Source organism: Rattus norvegicus, chromosome 18, assembly GCF_021556685.1.
Source record: "Rattus norvegicus strain SHRSP/BbbUtx chromosome 18, alternate assembly SHRSP_T2T, whole genome shotgun sequence".
NCBI classification, from domain to species: Eukaryota; Metazoa; Chordata; class Mammalia; order Rodentia; family Muridae; genus Rattus; species Rattus norvegicus.
In genome coordinates this window covers 27,381,886-27,401,310 of record NC_141551.1, presented here as the reverse complement: position 1 = coordinate 27,401,310, position 19,425 = coordinate 27,381,886, and the positions used below count along the sequence as shown (strand labels likewise).

At 51.7% G+C, this 19,425-nt stretch overlaps 2 protein-coding genes across 4 annotated transcripts; both read left to right on the top strand.

Annotated features, from left to right (window-relative positions):
• Positions 1 to 4,830: 4,830 nt before the first annotated feature.
• Spata24 (spermatogenesis associated 24) lies at positions 4,831 to 12,852 on the top strand. Of its 3 annotated transcripts, XM_087592464.1 has the most exons (6): positions 4,831 to 4,975; positions 6,118 to 6,183; positions 6,398 to 6,528; positions 6,620 to 6,690; positions 12,490 to 12,592; positions 12,697 to 12,852. In XM_087592464.1, exons 1-6 carry the CDS (start codon positions 4,859 to 4,861, stop codon positions 12,824 to 12,826), a joined length of 618 nt encoding a protein of 205 aa, XP_087448590.1. In that variant the 5' UTR covers positions 4,831 to 4,858; the 3' UTR covers positions 12,827 to 12,852. The 3 variants fall into 3 exon arrangements, with proteins under 3 accessions (XP_087448590.1, XP_087448591.1, NP_001020807.2); XM_087592465.1 differs by lacking the exons at positions 12,490 to 12,592; positions 12,697 to 12,852 and adding an exon at positions 8,745 to 9,128; NM_001025636.2 differs by lacking the exons at positions 12,490 to 12,592; positions 12,697 to 12,852 and having other exon boundaries at positions 4,853 to 4,975; positions 6,620 to 6,966.
• Positions 12,853 to 14,554: 1,702 nt separating this feature from the next.
• On the top strand, positions 14,555 to 19,410 carry Prob1 (proline-rich basic protein 1). Its single transcript, NM_001400816.1, is given in 1 exon segment — positions 14,555 to 19,410. A coding segment is annotated over 1 exon segment (3,054 nt). The 5' UTR covers positions 14,555 to 14,576; the 3' UTR covers positions 17,631 to 19,410.
• Positions 19,411 to 19,425: the final 15 nt, after the last annotated feature.

Genomic DNA, 19,425 nt, shown 5'->3' with positions numbered 1-19,425 from the left:
TGAGGGTCAAAGACCATGCCACAGTGACACTCCCTTCAGCAAGGCCACACCTCCTAATAGTACCACCCCCTGGACCAAGCATATTCAAGCTACTACAATAGCCAACATTTTGTTTTGAAGATATTTTTGTTTTTTTTTCTTTGAGGTAGGATTTCTCTGTGTAGCCTTAGCTGTGGTGGAACTTACTCTGTAGACCAGGCTGTCTCAGAATCACTGATAACTGGTAGATTGTTGCTGGGAGCAGGAGCTCAGGCTGAGGACTATCAGTTCCAGTTTCTCCACAGGGGCTGCCTGAGCTTTCTCATAGCCTAGTGGGTGAATGAAAGAAATCACATAGAGTGACCGTAGGAGGAGCTGCCAGTGTCTGAGGCCTTTTGTATGAGTGAGAATGTGGCACGTATGTGTATGTGTGTCCAGTGCTAGGAATTTGAACTCTGGCTTCATGTATGCCAGCCAAAGCTGTGCTGAGGTTACAAACATCATCATCAATCATCTGAAAATAGATTTTTCTTTTTAGTTTGGTTGATTGGCTTGGGGTTTTTGTATTATGAAAGAGGATCTCTCACTATGCCTGGAACTTGATATGTAGACCAGGCTGGCCTCAAACTCACAGAGATCTACTGGAATTAAAGGTATGCATCACCACCACCCAGATAAACCCTCTTGCTATAAACAGCCTTAGTCATACTGTTTTTATCACGTTAATTTAAAAAAAAAAAAAGGTAATGACTTACACTGACTGGATGCAATGTGACCGACCAGCTTGCTTCAAACTCCTGCTGCTGTGCTTTCCCTGCCATGATAGACTGTACTTCCAAAGTGGGTCAGAATAAGTCCACCCTCCCTCTTTCCCTCTTTCCTTCCTTCCTTGCTTTCCTTCCTTCTCCCTCCCTTCTTCCTTCCTTCCTCTTTACTTCCTCTTTCCTTCCTTCCTCCCTCCCTCCCTCCCTTCCTCCCTCCGTTCCTTCCTTCCTTCCTTCCTCAAGCTGCTTTTGTTAAGCACTTTGTCACAGCAGCAGGACAAGTGATTAATGCATGCATCCTCGTTCAAGCTCAAAACTAAGGTGTCATACCACAGTGAGTTTCACTGAGCTCAGAAGCCCAGAATGCCTCCTGACAGAGACTCTTTGATGGTGTCTATCAAGAGTGGTCACCCTTTTTCTTTTTCTTTTCTTTTTTTCGGAGCTGGGGACCGAACCCAGGGCCTTGCGCTTGCTAGGCAAGCGCTCTACCGCTGAGCTAAATCCCCAACCCCAAAGGTGGTCACCCTTGATAGTCTTCATGTCCATGTTGGATCCAAGGTTCTTTCCATGTGACCTCCCCCTATCACCAGGGACTGGTTACTAGAGCCTCCTGCCCTTCAGGGTGTTGTCCCAAGTACATGTGAGGAAGCCTATTTAGACGGATTGGGTGACTACTGAGTGGCAAGGACATGTAGTAACATCTCATGAAAGATCTGAGGGATGGAACAGACTACAGGTCACAGAGGAATGCTAAGGGTCACTGCCCTACAGCTTTGTCTGAGTGACTCAGGTGACCATCTTCATTTACTAGACAAGGTCTATACAAGAAGCCCTATGTTGCGGCCTTAAATTCCAGGACCCCTTAGGTAACCACCCACTGCAGTAACCACTGGTTACATGTAGCCATTGAAAATGTGGACTGAGGGTGTAGCACAGAAGTAGATCACTTTCCTAAAATGAAAATTATAACTGAAGTTTAAAAAAACTTTAATATTTTAATAATCTTAGGCAGGAAGTTGAAAAGATGGTTCAGAGGCTACGAGAATGCATTGCCCTTCCAGAGGACCAGAGTTCAATTCCCAGTGGCTTAACTCTAACTCCAGCTGCGGTCCCTGAGTCGCTGCTGCCCCAAAAATGCTGTCAAAGCAACAGCAGACACCTCCTTCCCACCAGCCTACAGCCACCTCAGTAAAATGTCCCAATGGAACTGTCCAAAATGGTGGCACCTGTTAAAATGGTGGCATCTCCTCAGTCTACAACTGTCAGAGGAGCTGCAGAAGCTGTCCATGGTGGCAGTCCCTTTCCTGCCTCAGCCTACAACTTTTGTGAAACACCACTGCAGGAACTGTCCCAGAGGAGCTGCTCACAGTGATAGCACTTCCTCTCTACCCAACCCCTCCACTCCCAAATACACACACACACACACACACACACACACACACACACACACACACAAGCAGCAGCAGCAGCAGCAGCAGCCCTACAGAGATGGCACCTCAGCAGAAGCCAGCTGCAAGGGGTTGGGGATTTAGCTCAGTGGTAGAGCGCTTGCCTAGCAAGTGCAAGGCCCTGGGTTCGGTCCCCAGCTCCGGAAAAAAAAAAAAAGCCAGCTGCAACTGGGAAGACTTCCCACCCTAACTCTTGGAAATGATGCAGGGAAAAGGGTGAAAAAAAGTCACCAATGGGGGTTGGGTATTTGGCTCAGTGATAGAGCGCTTGCCTAGCAAGTGCAAGGCCCTGGATTTGGTCCCCAGCTCCAAAAAAAAAAAAAAAAAGAAAAAGAAAAAGCCACCAATCCCTGAACAGGAAAACCCACCAATCCCTGAGCTTCCCAAAGAAAACCACCAATCTTTGAGTCCCCCAAGCTCAGGACTTAAAATCTCACCAATCCTCACTCTGGAAATCTCTGCCCTGAGAAACTCTGCCCCCTCAGAAATCCTAAATAAGCCCTTTCCTTTGTCCAGTTCCCTGCTGTCCACTCCCAGAAGAAGAGGACAGCCATCTCTGGATTCTTCCCTTCAATAAATCTCCGTTATGAAATTTACTGCCTGAAGTGACACTCAGCTTCAGACAAAGCTGAGAAGAAAGGAAACAAAAGGAGGGGGGCTAAGCCCAGCGGGGCTACCCTCCCCTGAGGGCTGCTGCCTCTCCTGAGGAGGCCATCTCAGTTGTGAGGCTCCTGAGCTCCTGTGTCTCAAGATACCCTTCTCTTGGGACACTGTTCCACCTCGGAGCTGTGTGGTTCCTGGCCCCAGGATATCCTTCCCTCTGAGCAGAAGCCAGCTCCAGGGGATCCAGCCTCCGTGAGACCTGCACACATAATGCACACACCCACACAACACACAATTAAAAATTAAAACACAATTAAGTCCTTAGGCACAGGGCTGAAGAGATAGTTCATCACTTAAGAGGACCTGCTCTTGCAGAAGCCCCAGATTCAGTTCCCAGCACCCACAAAGTGGTTCACAGTTATCCATAACTTCAGTTCCTGAGAATATGAGGCCCTACTTCTGACTCCCATAGGTGATAAGTTATCTTGGCCGACGAAATGAGCCAATCCAAGCCGAAAAAATTACAAAGGCAGGTTTGTTGGGGGTGAATTCACTGGTCACACACCACAGAGGAAAGGGTCAGTGAAGTTGCCATGCAGAGGAAGACAGAGGAGAAAAAGAGAAAGCACACATGCACAGAGAGAAGAGAGATATGTGGTGGGGTGGGGGCAAATGTCTGGGTTATATAGTGAAGAGCCATTGAGTGAGGGAAAGCCCAGCATAGAGGGCGGGATATGCGAGCCATGCTCTGTAGCAGGTAGGGGCTGAGGGATGCTGGGAGAACATGGAGGCCAGATCCACTTTGGTTAAACATGTACCCCAGCTACGAGTCCCAGGTCTGAAACCCAACATCCCAGCCTTTTGTTGATAATAAATGAATAAAGGGCAACATAATTGTCTATGGCACTCCCTGCTGACACTGAGGCTTCCTTACTGGGGCATCCAAAAGCTAGACTGGTGGCCAGGTCTGCGAAGAGCAGGCTGTGTCCAACCTCTGCAGGACTTTGGGGGGAGGGATTGTGAAGCAGCGTGTGAGGCTGGACCTGAGCACCTGTGGGCAGCTGCTTCAGCGCTGTCCTGGACACAGGTGCTTAATAAACGCCGGCACCTGGCAGGATGCTGGAAGAAATATAGTGTTATATTTCTATATAAATATAGAAAATCAGTGTTTGGGGCAAGAGATAAAGTTAAGGGGTTCATGGAGAATTGTCCTTCTAGGCCGTACATTTGAAAATTTGAGATTTTGGTACTTCGAGGGGGTGGATGTCCCTGAACTAGGGAAAGGGGACTAGATCCCACCCTCAGGAATGTGGCAGGTGGGGGAGCAAAACAAGTGGTTGACAGTACTCTTATCTGGAGTCCATTTCGTCTGTGCAAGGTGGACCTAAGTAGATCCCCTGAAGCTTACAAGAATCTTTTAAGTTTACAAAAAAGGACACATTTATAGGGGTTCCACTATGTACTTCTGGCTGTCCTGGAACTCACAGAGAGCTGTGATTAGAGGTACTAGCCACTATGCCTGGCTTATTTTACAAAGGTTTGGTTTTTATTCTTTGGTTTTGTTTGTTTTGGAGACAAGGTCTCGAGTCCTTACTAGCCTTAAACTTGCTGAGTATGCAAAAATGACTTTGAGTTTCTTTCCTGCCTCTGCCTCCGAAATGTTGGGGTCTGGTTGGAAACCAAGATTCTGTGTATGCTAAGCAAGAACTTTTCTTCTGTATTTTTGTGGGTTTTCTTGTTTTGAGACAGGGCTTTTATATGTAGACCAGGTTGGCCTTGAATTCACAATCCTCCAGCCTTCTGAACGCTTAAATTACCAGCTTAAGCTATCACACACCGGGTCATTTGTTGCATTGTTGGGTGATGAAATCCAGCCTGGCTCTACTCACTGAGCCAAAGGCCCCGGACTGAAGGGGCTTTCAAAGAGCCGGGCCTCGGCCTTGCGAACAGAGGAAGTCCCCGCCCTAGTTGCCAGGGTGCTCTGTGGCGTCGCATTCTCATTGGTCGGCGACCGGTGAGGCACGCAGCTAGAGGCCATTTCCAACGAGCTGGCGGGGGCAAAAGATGGCGACGCCCCTTGGGTGGTCGCAGGGGGGCTCTGGATCTGTGTGTCTCGCCTTCGATCAACTGCGGGACGTCATTGAATCTCAGGAGGAATTGATCCACCAGCTGAGGAATGTGGTATGCAGGCAGAGCTCGGTGAAAGATCGCGCTGGACGCCTCCCCGGTGGGGGCGGGTCCAGGCCCTCTGTGAATGTAGGGGGCGTAGCTAGTATACATTGGGAAGGGCGTCCTTCCGGAGGCAGGGTTCACTTAGCTATCAGGGATGGAAGCCAGAAGAGCTTGGGTGCTTTTCTAAACTTTACCAATATTCCCCATTCTGCCTGGTTGCTGAAGGGACTGGTAGATACTCAGTGAACTTCAGGGTCTCCACGTTTAGCGGACCTCACCGACTCCCTAAGGCAACCTGCGCACAGAAACCAGATCATTCCTTAAGCCGCACTCCTCTCCAGTATCAAAGGCAGTGCTGATACAAATTGGCCTTTCACGGTGCTGATTTAAGGGCCTCCAAACTTTTCTGTGCCCTTTGGTTTCCAACCTCAGTGGGTGCCGCCCACTGGCGTCAAAAGTTACCTCGGTAATGACCATCTTGGAGCTCATGGGGTTTGTTGTTGTTTCTCTTTTGGTGACAATGTTGAGATGTGTCTCTATCTAAAAACAAAAAAACACACACACACATACAAACAAAAACAAAAACCCCAAAACACTGGCTTAACATCTGTTTTTCACGCTAATGATTTTTAGACAGCATCTTCCCCTCTGAGTAGTTAGATACGAGGGGCATTATGAGAGGCATACTCTATTTCAACGAAGCGTACGCTGCCATGGGTGCTGAGTTATCTTCAATCCCCAAAGGCTCCCCAGATCTTCCTCTTGGCAGCTTACTCCTACCATCTGGAACACTTTTTCTCTACACATCCTATTTAGCAGTTAGATCTCAGGATTCCTGTCATTTTCTCTGAGAGCAATCCCGATCCTTACTAAAGCTGGGCCCTCTGTGTACCACAGCCTGTATACTGTTGCTAGGACATAGAGTGTGCAGTGCTGCCTTGAACACTCTCCATGAGGCTAGTTGATCCTTATAGGCAGCACCTAGAGCCAGGTCTCTGTAAATCCGTGAGACTTAATCCTCCTGTCCTAAGGCCTGTTGAGACCTGGGTGCCTTGGACATGGTTACATTACCCATCCTTTGTCCTGGTCCTTGGAGGGCATCCCCCTGCTCTCCTAGCCCCAGGCCCTTCCTGAGCCAGGCTCTGTTGCAGATGGTTCTCCAAGATGAAAATTTTGTCAGTAAAGAAGAGTTCCAGGAAGTAGAGAAGAAGCTGGTGGTGAGTGGACTCTCTACACTCCTAATCTCTTCCCACTTCCCGAGATCCCTGTGGCTGGGCTGAACCCTTGAGTCTTGTAGCCCTCCTAGTGAGGCCAAACCTTCCTGCACCCTGACTTCAGCACACACCTCTGAAAAGCGGGGTTTAGTTAAGGGATCCTGAGAGACCCAACATGGCTTGGGATAAAGAGAGCCACCATCTGTCTCCCTTGCAGGATGAAAAAGCTGCTCACGCCAAAACCAAAGCCCTCCTGGCCAAGGAAGAAGAGAAGTTGCAGTTTGCCCTTGGCGAGGTGGAGGTGCTGTCTAAGCAGCTGGAGAAGGAGAAAATGGCCTTTGAGAAAGCGTGAGTGAGTGGGCCTGAGGAAGGCATTCAGAGCTTGGGGGCTCATCTGCCTTCTGCCCACCCACCCTTCCATTTTAACTTGCCCACTCAGGCTCTCCAGTGTCAAGAGCAGAGTCCTGCAGGAGTCTAGCAAGAAGGACCAGCTCATCACCAAGTGCAATGGTAGGCGGGAGGCCCGTGCTGCCCCCCAAGTTAACATACACGGGCTCTTTTCCAACAGCCCAATGATGGTGCCAAAAGCAGGGCTGTACCCCAACTTCTGCCCCCGGCTGAGGATACAGGCAAGTCCAGGCGGGTCACACCTTCGAAAGTGCCTTCAGGGACCAGGCAGGCCACGGAAGTGATGGACGCGAACAGTGTGCGGTATTCTTCACAGCCATAAAGGAACGGGCTCGCTCCCATTTTTCTTGAAACATACAACCTTCTTAGTCCACCTTTTGTTTTTTCCCATTTTTGATAAGTGTTAGAAACAGTGTACTCTATTTATAACTTTGCTTAAAAAGAGCCGGAGAGCAGATGCAACTGCTGGGTATCTTAAGACTCGGGATCAAGGGACTCCACAGGACTGGAGACCGGGTTACCAGAGTCGTGCCCCTCCCCTGGGAATAGAACCTAAGATTGCCAGATCTTTAAAAAAAGAATCTAGAAGCCAGAGTTGTGACACATGCTTTTAATTCCAGCATTCAGGAGGTACAGGCAGGAGGATTGGGAGTTTGAGGCCATTGTGAGCTGTATAAGACCTTGTCTCAAAAACAACAAGGGGTTGGGGATTTAGCTCAGTGGTAGCAGGCGCAAGGCCCTGGGTTCGGTCCCCAGCTCTGGAAAAAAAAAAGAAAAAGAAAAAAAAACAACAACAAAAGGAATTTAGAAGTCAACTTTAATGGAAACTTCTGAATTGTCAGTGTAGACAACTAGTTCAGGCGGTTTAAAAGTATTATATTCAATGAGTAAAATCTGTCTGGGCCACCAGATTTCCACTCTGCTGTGTGCATGCCTTCGGCCCCTTCTGGTTCTGTGTGTGGAACACTTGAGTTGAGGGCACAACTACATAATGTCCTAACATTCAGGGTCAGCTTTCATGTTCAGAGAATGCTAAAGTCTTGGGACTCACCTAGAGGTAGCTACAGATTCTATGCATGACATCTGTTCGCTTACTGTAGCAGATCTTAAAGGGACCAAAAACCAATCTGAGCCCAAGAGAGTTAAGATCCCTCCTCGTGAGGCTCCCACGGGGGCCCTGGGCAGCTTTCACCCACCCACAGCCTTCTGTCACTCCTGGTGAGCACTCCCTGAGAAGTGCCAACAGGCTGGTCTCTCAGAGCAGGCAAGCAGGCTGACAGGCATCATGGGTGTTTGAGCAAGGCTTCCTGAAGCCTGACCAGTAGTCACTGTCTCATACCCACTGTCCCTCCACCCCGGGTCCTACCTGCCTTTGCACTTCCCCTATGTGGGGAACCGAGAGAGTCGGTATAGCCAGAGACACCTTACCTTAGAGAATCTCCTTCTACCCAAATCAGCCCAGGCCCTAGGGCTCTGCAGGTGTTACAGGGTCAGGGTCTGGATGCCTCCCCCATAGAGTGTTCCAGTGGGGCCACAGTCCTCATCTAAGCCAGGGTGCTGGTATGAACCACCGTGCTTTAATCAATACTTCTGCCTGGCCCTTTGTGTTTTAGTTTTTAGTTTAGTTTTGTTGCTATTTTTTGTTTGTTTTTTGTTTTGTTTGTTTGTTTTGAGACAGGCTTTCTCTGCATAGCCCTGCCTGTCCAAGAACTTGCTCTGTAGACCAGGCTGGCCTCAAACTCAACAGAGGTCTGTCTGCCTTGGCCTCCTGAGTGCTGAAAATAAGGCATGTGCTACCCCCACCCAGCTCAATCCAATTTCATATATATACTTACAGTTATTCCCCCCCCCCCATTTTGACACAGGTTTTCTCTGTGTGGTGTAGTCTTGGCTATCCTAGAGCTCTGTATATAGAGCATGTTGTCCTTGAACTCACAGAGATCCTCTAAATACTGGAGTTAATAAGTCTGTGTCACTATGCCCAGTTAGTCACAGATTTCTAGTTCTTTTTGCCAGAAGAATTTTAGATGCAATTAATTCAAATTATGGAGATGACCTTGAGAACCAGGCTCTGTGACCCAGTACCATCATGCAGTGGGCTCTTTCCTGTCTCCAGCCTTCACCAATGTCTCCTTCTTTCTACTTTGTACTTCTAGGGCCAGATTTCACCTGAACTGCTAAATGCACCAACACTTCTGCATGACCAAGCTTGTGTTGTAGTTACCTCTTTCCCTCCCTCCCTCCTTCCCTCCCTTCTTCCCTCCCTTGTATGTCTGTGCATGCAAGGTCCAGAGGTCAGAGTTAGGGGCAGTCCTCAAGCACTCTCCACATTGTTTTATGTGTGTGAGTGTTATACCTGCATGTGTGTATATATCTGCACCCCATGCATGATTGCTGCCCACAGATCCCACAAGAAGGCATCTGATAACCCTGGTACTGGATTTGCAGACAGTTATGAGCTGCCATATAGGTGATAGGACTTGACCCAGAGTCCTCTGCAAAAGCAACAAGTGCTTTTAAACACTAAGCCATGTCTTCAACTACCTGACATTTTTTTTAAGCAGTGGTTTTGTAGTGTGTGTGTGTGTGTGTGTGTGTGTGTGTGTGAAGGTGAAAGGAAAATTCAGCCTTCACTTTCTCCATCTACTGTGTGGGTCCTGGAGATTAAACTTAAACCTGGTCCTCTGGGTCAGCAGCAAGCAGTTTTACCTGCTGAGCCATCTCACCAGTCCATTACCTTATTTCTTGTGACAAGATCTCACATGAACCTGGAACTTGCCAGTTTTGACTAGACTGACTAGCCAGCCAGCCCCAAGGACCCAGTGTCTTGATTTCCCCAGCATTAGGATTACAAGGGCTTCATATGTGGGTGCTGGGTATCTACATTGCAGTCTTCGTGTTTGTTGATCAAGCATTTTACCAACCAACCACCTCCGTAGCCCCCATCCCATTTAAATTGTATGTGTGTGTGTGTGTGTGTGTGTGTGTGTGTGTGTGTGTGCGCGCGTGTGTGCATGTGCATATAGAAGCTGGAAGACAACCTCTAATGTTATCCTGAGCAATGATACCCACTTCCTGTAAGGCAGGCTCTCACTGGCCTGAAGCTCACCAGTTTGGCTACACTGGCTGGCCAAGAGAGTCCCAGGCATCCTCCTGCCTCAGCCTCTCCAGCACTAGGATAATAAGCGCATATCGCCACACCCCAGCGTCTCACATGGGTTCTGGGGACCCCACTCCAGAACCTCATGCTTTCAAGGCAAGTGATTCACAGAACAAGCCCTTTTCCATTCTCACCCCACCCCACCCCCAATTTTTTTTATATTTAACTTTAATCACTGCTTTTTTAGGTTTGTCTATCTTATATGTATGTATGGGTGTATTGTCTGCAGGTACACAGAATTACAGGAAGTTGTAATCTATCATGTTGGGAATGGAGCCCAGGTCCTCTAGAAGAGCAGTGGTACTCTTAACCACTGTGTTCACTCCCCAGTCCCCTACCCCTTTTTCAAGATGGGTTCTGAGGCATTCCAGGCTGCCCTCAAACTCGATAAGGAATGACTTTGAACGGCTTCTCCTGCCTTCACCTCCTGAGTGCTGGGATTACACCATGTGCCACCACACCTAACATTTCCCTTCCTTTATTTTTCTTTTTTTATTGGTGCTAGGAATGGAACCCAGGGCTTTGCCAGCTAAGCATAGGCATGCACTCGACCAGGGAACTGTCTTCCCAGTCCTGTGCAGCCGTCCTTTTATCAGAAGGGCTTTTTCCCCCTCCCTGTGTGATCAAATTTTCCAGGGCTCCATGAAGGACAGTTATATAAATGCTCTTGGGTCCTTATAGCCACATTGGATTTTGACTTAATACACAAAAATTGTTGTCCCTAATGTGTGCTTGGTTAGGAGGGAGGCTTTTCCATCACTGTCTCACTGGGTCTGCTCCATGCTGCTGTGGAATAGGGACTGTTGAGATATGAGAAACCTGGTCTGAAAAAGCAGCCAGCCCAGCTTGCTAACACTGCCTCATCAACACGAGCCTTCCTCCAGTGCAGCCGTCCTCCTCTCGTCATTTCCTCTTTGATCTTTTGTTATTTTCCTCTCTCCTTTCTTTGGTGCAGGAAATCAAACTCAAGAGCCTCACACATGCCTAGGCAAGTGTTGTAGCAATGAACCACACCACCAGCCTTCAACTCCTCAGCATATATTTATTTATTCATTCATTCATTCATTCATTCATTGTGTTGAAATGGGAGTCTCAGGTAGCCTAGAACGTCCCTGAACTTCGTAAGATGACCGTGGACTTCCCATACTCTTACCTCTGCCTTCCAAGTGCTGGGATTAGTAGCATGTGCTGCCACCCTCAGTTTAGTTTGAGTTTTTTTTTTTTTTAGAATTATTTAATGTGAGTACACTGTAGCTGTTCAGACACACCAGAAGAGGGCATCAGACCCCTTTACAGATGGTTGTGAGCCACCATGTGGTTGCTGGGAATTGAGCTCAGGACCTCTGGAAGAGCACTCTTAACCACTCTTAACTCTTAAGAGCTGCTCTTAACCACTGAGCCATTTCTCCAGCCCTAGTTTGAGTTTTGTTTTTAGGGTTTATGTGACTGTTTTGCCTGCATAGATGTATGTACACCGTGTGTGTGCCTAGAGCCTAGGGAGGTCAGAAGGGGTGCCAGATCCCCAGGAACTAGACTTAACATGTTTACGAACTACCATAGGGTACTGGGAACCAATTCAGGGTCTTCTGGAAGAGCAGTCAGTGCTCTTAGCTGCCGAGCCATCTGTCCAGCCTCTAGTTCCTGAGTCCTGACTCCTCCTTTTGAGAAGTTAAACCCATGTCTGGAGTAGTCAAGGACCTCATCTCTCACCGGAGGCCCCTGTACAGCTCAAGGCTGGGCATCAGTCTGCCCTTGATAGGTCTGGTGTAACTGAGATGGCCAAGGTTGGTATTTCGAAGCCCAGAGCCCTTAGCAACATCTTGTTCCCTCTACAGCACACAGATCTATGATTCAGGCTCCGTTTTAGGTCTTCAGGTTACAGTGACGAGCAGAACAGTCCCTGTGGACCTATGTCCTAGTCATAGAAAGGCCAACAATGGATGGATGAGACACTTTAGACAGTGCACAAGGGAAAAGGGGGCCCGGATGGGAAAAGGAAGTACTTGGAGGGGCTGCAACTTCTCACCAAGGATTTTTACCCATCCTCACCTGGGTGAGGTTCATAATACAGTGGTGAAGTTACTGACAACATTGTCCCTAACTCATGAGATCTCACAAATTTGCAGATATGGCAGGGTCCTGTGATGAATACCCGTAAGCCTGACTACTCAGGAAGCTGAGGTAGCAGGACCAAAAGTTTAAGGCCTCCTAGGATTACAGAGTGAGTTTAAGGCTAGCCTGGTCAACTTAATAAGCCTCTGCTTTAAAACCAAGTAGAAAGTTGAGATGGGTGTGGTGGTATAGTTTGGAGGAGGCTGAGGCAGGTGAATTTCTTGCAGTTGAGACTAGCCTGGTCTACATGGAAAGTTCCAGAACAGCCAGAACTATTATAATAGAGACCCTGCCTCACAAAAAAATAAAATTAAAATTAAAAAAAAAAAGAGGGCTGGGTATGGGGTTGGGGTGGTGGCAGCATGGTAGCACTCCTTTGATCCTAGCATTTGGGAGGCAGAGACAGGAGTTACCTCTGAGCTCAGTGGCAGAGCTCTTACCTGTCCCGTGTGAGGCCTTGGGTGCAGTCTCCAATTCGGAAAAACAAATTCATACTAAGGTCCAGGCAGCTGTCCAAGAAGAACTCCTGGGCAGGGAGAGTAAAGTGTGAAGAACCACACAAAGGAAGACCTCGACTCAGAAGCCTGAGAGTGGGAACCACCCCACCTCCCTGCCTCTCTCCCCCACAGAAATTGAATCCCACATTATAAAGCAGGAAGACATACTTAATGGCAAAGAGAATGAGATTAAAGAGTTGCAGCAAGTTATCAGCCAGCAGAGACAGAGTTTCAGGTGAGGGGCTGGGCCAGGCTGGGGGTTGTTGATGGAAGTGGGGAGCCTGACTTGTGGCCCCTACCCAGGGCTGTCCAGCCTACCACCAGCTGGCTCCGTTGCAGGAATCACATGTCTGACTTCCGGATCCAGAAGCAGCAGGAGACCTACATGGCCCAGGTGCTGGACCAGAAGCATAAGAAAACCTCAGGAACACGTCGGGCCCGTAGCCGTCAGTGTTCCAGGGAGAAATAAACTGCTGGTTACTTTGCTGTTCCCTAGCTGTGATACCCAACCCTTCTCTGTCCTGGGGAGACCAACCCTTCCCTTCCATCCCTGTGGGTCCCACATCCCTCTAAGAGTGCATGCTCTGCCTGTCTGCCTCCAAGGCACCAAGGGCTTCATGGGAGGTCTAGGGAGCACCACCACTGCAGCTGCCTCTCGTGAGCTTAGGAGGGAACACCGTTCAAATCCTTAGCCCCTGCCATTGCCCTCGTTTGGGGTGGGGTAGAGCCAATGGGAGTGATTAGGAACTGGGTCTTTGTGAGTCTTTCGGGAACTGTGGGCCAGTAGGCACTGCTACTTGCTTTTGGTGTTTTTTTTTCTACATACTCAGCCCCAGTTAGCCCAATCACACCCTACCTGGACTTGAATGTGATCCTCTGGGGCTAGCTATAGGGCCAGGGCAGAATGGAGTATAGGAGTGTGTTTCTGTGCTTGTGCTTATGCACTCACACTTGTGCTGGTGTGTGTGTGTGTGTGTGTGTGTGTGTGTGTGTGTGTGTGTGTGTGTGTGTGCTCATGTTAGCCCTGACTAGAGAATTCAAAGGCTGGATTCCAAGACCACAGGGAAGCTGAGAAATCAGAAGCCATCAGGTAGTGAAAATCTGTGCTTATTATCCATCCATACAGATCACATCTGCAGCAGCTTACACTGTTGAACAAAAACCTTCAAACAAGGAAAGGGAGAAAACTTTAAAGCAGAGAAACAGGGAAAGGGCAGCCTGCTCAAGTTGCTCAGGCAGATTTGAGAGGATGAAAGGCCAACTCTGTGCAGAAGTCATCACTGAGTGTGTGTCTAGGTAATCGTGAGGAGCACAAGATCCACAAGACTAAGATTTTTAAGTTCAGCCTGTGCTGTCACTGTGAGGCTGGTGACAAAGGAGGGGCTGGTGTATCAGAGCCAGCTGGGGCCTGAGTCACAGCGGGACGGTCAAGCTAGAGGTTAAGGACAGTCCTGTCCTATTGTCATAAGACAAAGACAGCTGGTGACTGCTCTGTGAGGGAAGGAATGAAGGTTTGGGGGGACTGGAATAAGGGCTTTGTGGGCCTAGGGCTTTAAAGGGAACCCTACAAAGATTGCTCTGTCTCCCAGGTTTGTTCTGGGTGCTAAGCTGCTCGTGAAAGCAAGCTAGGGACGACCCTCCAGCTCTTTTTTCCCTATGGGCCTTAAAGCTATTAGAGTCTAGTCAGCTCCTACCTGAGTTCAGAGAGCCCTCTGATAGTCCTTAACCCTAACAAAGGTTGGTGTGTGTGTGGGGGTGGTGGTGCTGGAAGTCAAGCATAAGGAAGGCATGGAGGAGAGTTTCTTTGTGAGATGGGGACTAAAAGAATTGGGGACTGAGGATACGGAATTTCAAGATCTCACACCCTGAACCTCATCTCGGGTAAGCCCCTTGCAAGGCCAAGGCCAGAATTTTCTGTGATAAAATTGGACCTAGCTGCTGCCTCCTTAGTAAAGTTAGGCCTGCCTTCTCATATGCCTGTCAGCCGGAGTCTGGAGCCCCACACCCACACTGCATCTGTGTTAGAGAAAGTTCGGCATGGGGGCTTCACCCGGTAGGGCCCACAGCTTAGGTCTCTCTGCCGCCAACGCCGCTAGCTCAGGCACTGACGCTGGCGCTTTAAGACGCTTTGACCCCACGGCATCCAGGCAGGGCGGGGACAGTGCAGGAGCCACCAGCGGAGGCACTGAGAGGGTGTAGTGCTAGGTGTCCTGCCCACCATGCTGACTGCGCTCGCCCCGCTAGCCCTTCCTGGGCTCTCAAGGCGGCTGCCTGCCTCTGCGGGGCGTCAGGACTCGTCCGGTTCGTCCGGCTCCTACCACACAGCTCCGGGTTCTCCGGAGCCCCCGGACGTTGGGCCGGACACAGAAGGCCAGGGGACTTGGCTCTGGGTGGCTCCTGGGCGGGGGGCGGGCGCGCAGCCTGTCCTGTCCGTCAGCGCCCAGAATAGCCGCCAGCAGCACTGCTCCGGCTCGGGTTTCCCGCGAGGCCCGGGCTCCGGCCCGCCGCCGCCCCAGCCCCAGCTGCGCATGCTGCCGTCGGGGGAGATGGAAGTCATCTTCGGCGCGGGGCCTCTGTTCAGCCGCTCCGACGCGGAGGATCTGGAGGAGCAACAGCTCGTGGCGCCTACCTTCAGCAGTCCCCTGCTGCCTGGGCCAGCGTCTCCGGTCTCTGTGTCGTCGCAGCCGCAAGTCCCCGACGGGGGCTCTCGCTGGGCCACCTACCTGGAGCTGCCGCCCCGCGAGCCGAGTCCTGCCGTCTCAGGCCAGTACGAATGTGTGGAGGTGGCCCTGGAGGAGCGCACCGCGCCCGTTAGACCCCGCACGGTACCGAAACGTCAGATCGAGTTGCGTCCGCGGCCTCGGAGTCCCTCGCAGGACAGTCGCGCGCCGCGTCCCCGACTGCTCCTGCGCACCGGCTCCCTGGACGAGTCTCTGAGCCGCTTGCAGGCCGCCGCGGGCATCGTGCAGACGGCGCTGGCCAGAAAACTAGGCTCTGCGGTCCCAGCCCCCAGCAACGTCACTTTGAAGTCTACGGGCAAGCGAGAATCCACGACGAACTCTCAGGAAACGGCAGCCAGCACTCATGTGGTCCTGGAAGAGGCCAAGTCCCGGCCACCCCGCGCACACGATCATTCTGCCTCGGCCAAAGCCCCACGGCCTTGGCCTAGCCTCCGAGAGCGAGCGATTCGGCGGGACAAGCCGCCACCCGGGACCGAGCCTCTGGGTCCAGTTAGTTCCAGCATCTTTCTGCAGTCAGAGGAGAAAATTCACCAGGCTCACAAACAGGAACCCAAGACCCAGTTCCCCCGTGAGACTCCCGATCGAACCGTGCCGAGGGCACGGAGTCCTCCTTCCAGAGGTTCCCGGGTGGTTCCCAGTAGGGTTGTGAGACCGAGAAGCCCATCTCCTCCGCTGCAGGCTCCAAACGGGGCCGTGCGGGGTCCTCGCTGCCCGTCTCCCCAGAACCTCCCACAACCTCATAAGATTGTTTGGAGAACGAGTAGCCCGGCTTTCCCTGGCGCATCCTCTGCCTGGGAGGATCGGAATGCCTCCGTCGAGGAAGTCGTCAGCAGAAGGACCCCTTCCCCGCCACCACTTTCCCAATGGACTCAGGGTGTCGCTAGGGTTGGGAACCCATGTCCCGAAGCTCCTCTCCTGTGGAAGGTTCCGAACTCGAGAGGCGGAGATGCAGCAGGACTGAGTAGGGACCCGTCCCTGCCAGCCCTGCTCCCACGGGAGTCACCTCATCCTATTGAAACGCGTAGCCCATCGCCCGGAGAGACTTGGAGTCCGATTGCCCAGGCTTCATCGACGGCATTGCGTCAGGAAGCTTTGAATGGTTTAACTCAGAAGCTGGAGTCGCCTACACCGTCAGCACCCGGGACTCCAGAGCTCCCAGAGGCGCAGTGTCTGCTCTCACTGGAAAATGCGAATATTGCCTTCAGAGACGGTCAGCCCTCTCCAGATGTAGATACAACGGAACAGCCCCGAAGTCATCTGACAAGCATCCTGGATGACGATGTGTGCCCAGAAACCTTGGGCTCGGGAGAAGCGACTTCCGGACGTCCGCGCGTGACCATTCCGCGACCGCGAGACGTGCGCAAGATGGTCAAGACTACCTACGCGCCAAGCTTCCCTGCAGGGACCCCAGGCTCCGGGCTTCCCGCGCCCCCTGCGGACACCTGCGGGGAGGAGGGTGACGTATCCAAAACGCAAAAGCTCCCGGCACTTGAGTCGCCCGCCCCGGCTCATTACACATCCATTTTTCTCAAGGACTTTCTGCCTGTGGTTCCTCATCCCTACGAGACACCAGAGCCTTCACTCCCTGCAACCCCTAAGGATGCCTCCCAGTCCAGCGGGGTCCCGAGGCGGAGGGCAGAGAACAGCACCGCGAAGCCTTTCGCTCGCAGTGAGATCCGCTTGCCTGGCGCTCTAGCCTTCGGCCAGCGGCGAGAGAAAACTCCGAGTGTCCAAAGACCGGGTCCTGGAGGAGAAAACCCGGATGCTGAGGCCCAGAGTCTGGTCCCAGACCGCGAGGGTCCGACCAGCCCTTTAGGAGGCGCTCGCACCTCAACCCAGCGTTCCCCTTTAGAGTCCACAGGGACCAGACCACCTCGCCCCGGGTCCCCGCAGGCGGGTCCCAACTCCAGCCTTAGGGCAGCACCCGAATTAGAGACACCGCTTGTGTCTCCTGCAACTGCGGTCCAGGCGCCCCTCCTTCCGGATCCTCCGGCGACGGCAGCCAGGACCGCTGCACCCTTCCCGCGAGCGGCCTCCGCGCCTCCCACCGACCGGCTCCATCCTGCATCCTCCCTGGGGATGCGCAGGCCTCCGGGAGCCGTGCCCGCGGGGAAGGTCCTCGTAGACCCGGAGAGCGGCCGGTACTACTTTGTGGAGGCGCCGAGGCAGCCGAGGCTGAGGCTGCTCTTCGATCCCGAGAGCGGGCAGTACGTGGAAGTTCTGCTGCCACCGTCGCCCTCTCCCTCCCGGCCGCCACGCCAACCCTATGCCCCGCTGGCCTTAGGGCCCGGCCTCTACCCGCCCGTCTATGGGCCTATCTCTGGCCCGTCACTGTCGCCGCTGTCTCACAATCTGCCAGCCCTTGGTGGTCTCCAGCTACCTTGGGCTCCTGAGGCTGGATCCCTGGAGGGGATGTACTACATGCCCTTGAGCGGGACCCCTAGTCCGGCACCGCCGCCGCTGGCCTTCTGTGGCCCACCCCCCAGTTCTGGTCCCATCCAGTCCAGCAAGGGTTCTGTGTTTCCTTTGTAAAACCCCAGCCTTTATCCCCGTGGAGTTGGGTTCCCTGGAAGGCTTTGGAAGTTCCGGATCCCAGACTCTTAATTTTTTTCTCCCGTCAATTCTTTGGCCAGTTCCAGCCGGTCACCAGACCAGAAGTGGCCTTAAGAGAATGTATCTGCTACCTGGGCTGACAGTGCTGGAGCATCATTAGCAAGTGACTGCCTGCCTATCCCCCCTCGGCCCCCCAACAAAAATATGTATCCCTTCCCCAAACCTTCCCAGGGTGTGCTGTGTTTGTGTATGTGTTTACGTAGGCAAGCAAGTCTGTCAAAGTGAGAAGCCAGTCTAAGAGGTGTTGGGGTTTCCCAGAATAGCAGGTGTGGGAGCAGCAGGACGGGGCTGCCTTGGTGAACTGTTTGTATTTCCCTAACACTGGGCCAGTTGAGTGGAGCAGGAGAGTAGGTGCTGCTGAGATGGGATGGGCCACAGCCATCAAATCTGGATTAGTCCTACAAGGGAGAACCTAGTGTGGCCCCTGGGCAGCCTGGGGCAGTGAATGGGAGCTATGGGGACAGTAGTTGGAGATGAAGTATGGATGCTGCATAAGGAGATGTGGATGTGGATTGGAGGTGAGAGAACTGGGTGAAATGGCTGTAGTCCCTGGAAAGACAGTCAATGGGACAAGCAGCTCCTTGACAGAAAGGCCTGCAGGAGGGTCTAGGAAATGAGGAAGGGGAGGAAGATTACTCTTCTTACGGTTTTCTGTGGCTTGGGGGTGACTAGGGACAAGTGATGAATTAAAAAATCTCAAGGGGCTGGGGATTTAGCTCAGTGGTAGAGCGCTTACCTAGGAAGCGCAAGGCCCTGGGTTCGGTCCCCAGCTCCGAAAAAAAAAGAACCAAAAAAAAAAAAAAAATGGGGGAGCTTCATGAAATGATGTGACAGCCAGGTGGTGTTGGTGTAGACCTTTGATCCCAGCACTCGGGAAGCAGAGACAGGTGGATCTCTGTGAGTTCAGGACCAGCCTACAGAGCGAGTTCCAGGACAGAGAAATTCTGTCTCAAAAACAACAAACCAAGAGATGGCTACAGCTAACAGCCCACAGCAGGGAACCTAGCTCCTCCCTGTCTTCTACAGACCCTGGGAGCTGAGCTAGTTTATCCTGAAGCCATCCCCACCTCAATAGACACCAAGTAAATTGAATTACCAGGAGGACAAGAGGGAAGAAGGTCAGGCTGTTTGGGTGAGTTAGAGCTGGCAAGAGGAAGGGTGTTCCTAGATGAGTAGGTCAAGGGGCCCTGGCCCTTTAGCTGGTTTCACTCTTCATGTTCCTCCAGGAGCAGAGGCAACAGTAACTACACAGGGACTGGCCCTTCCGGCTACTCCCAGCACAGGAAAGACCCCAAACCTGTGCTCTAGCCGCTCTGAGCCTGGGGTAAACTGAGAGCCAGAGGACAATCTCTGTGAAGTAGAAGGTGGTCTCTGTGTTGTTTTTGAGCCTTGCTGGAGCGGTGTTTGACAGGAGGTGTTTGAGAAAGGATCGTTCCCACTAGAAGCAATGCTGGGTAGACAGACATTCGGCAGCTTTCTGGTTCTGAGCCTGTGTAGCTAAGATCCCTCTCTAGGAGTTTCTGTCAACCTTGCCCTGGACTGGAAAGTGGCTAAAATACACCGTCAAAATAACCTCAACATCTCTCCTGAGATACTGGTCCCAATGACATGGAGGGACCAGGGCCAGCCCTAGAGTGTATCATCTCGCCCTGGTGTGTAATAAATGGCTAACCATGGAGAGCCATGGTGACTGAAATGACAACCAAGTGTATGG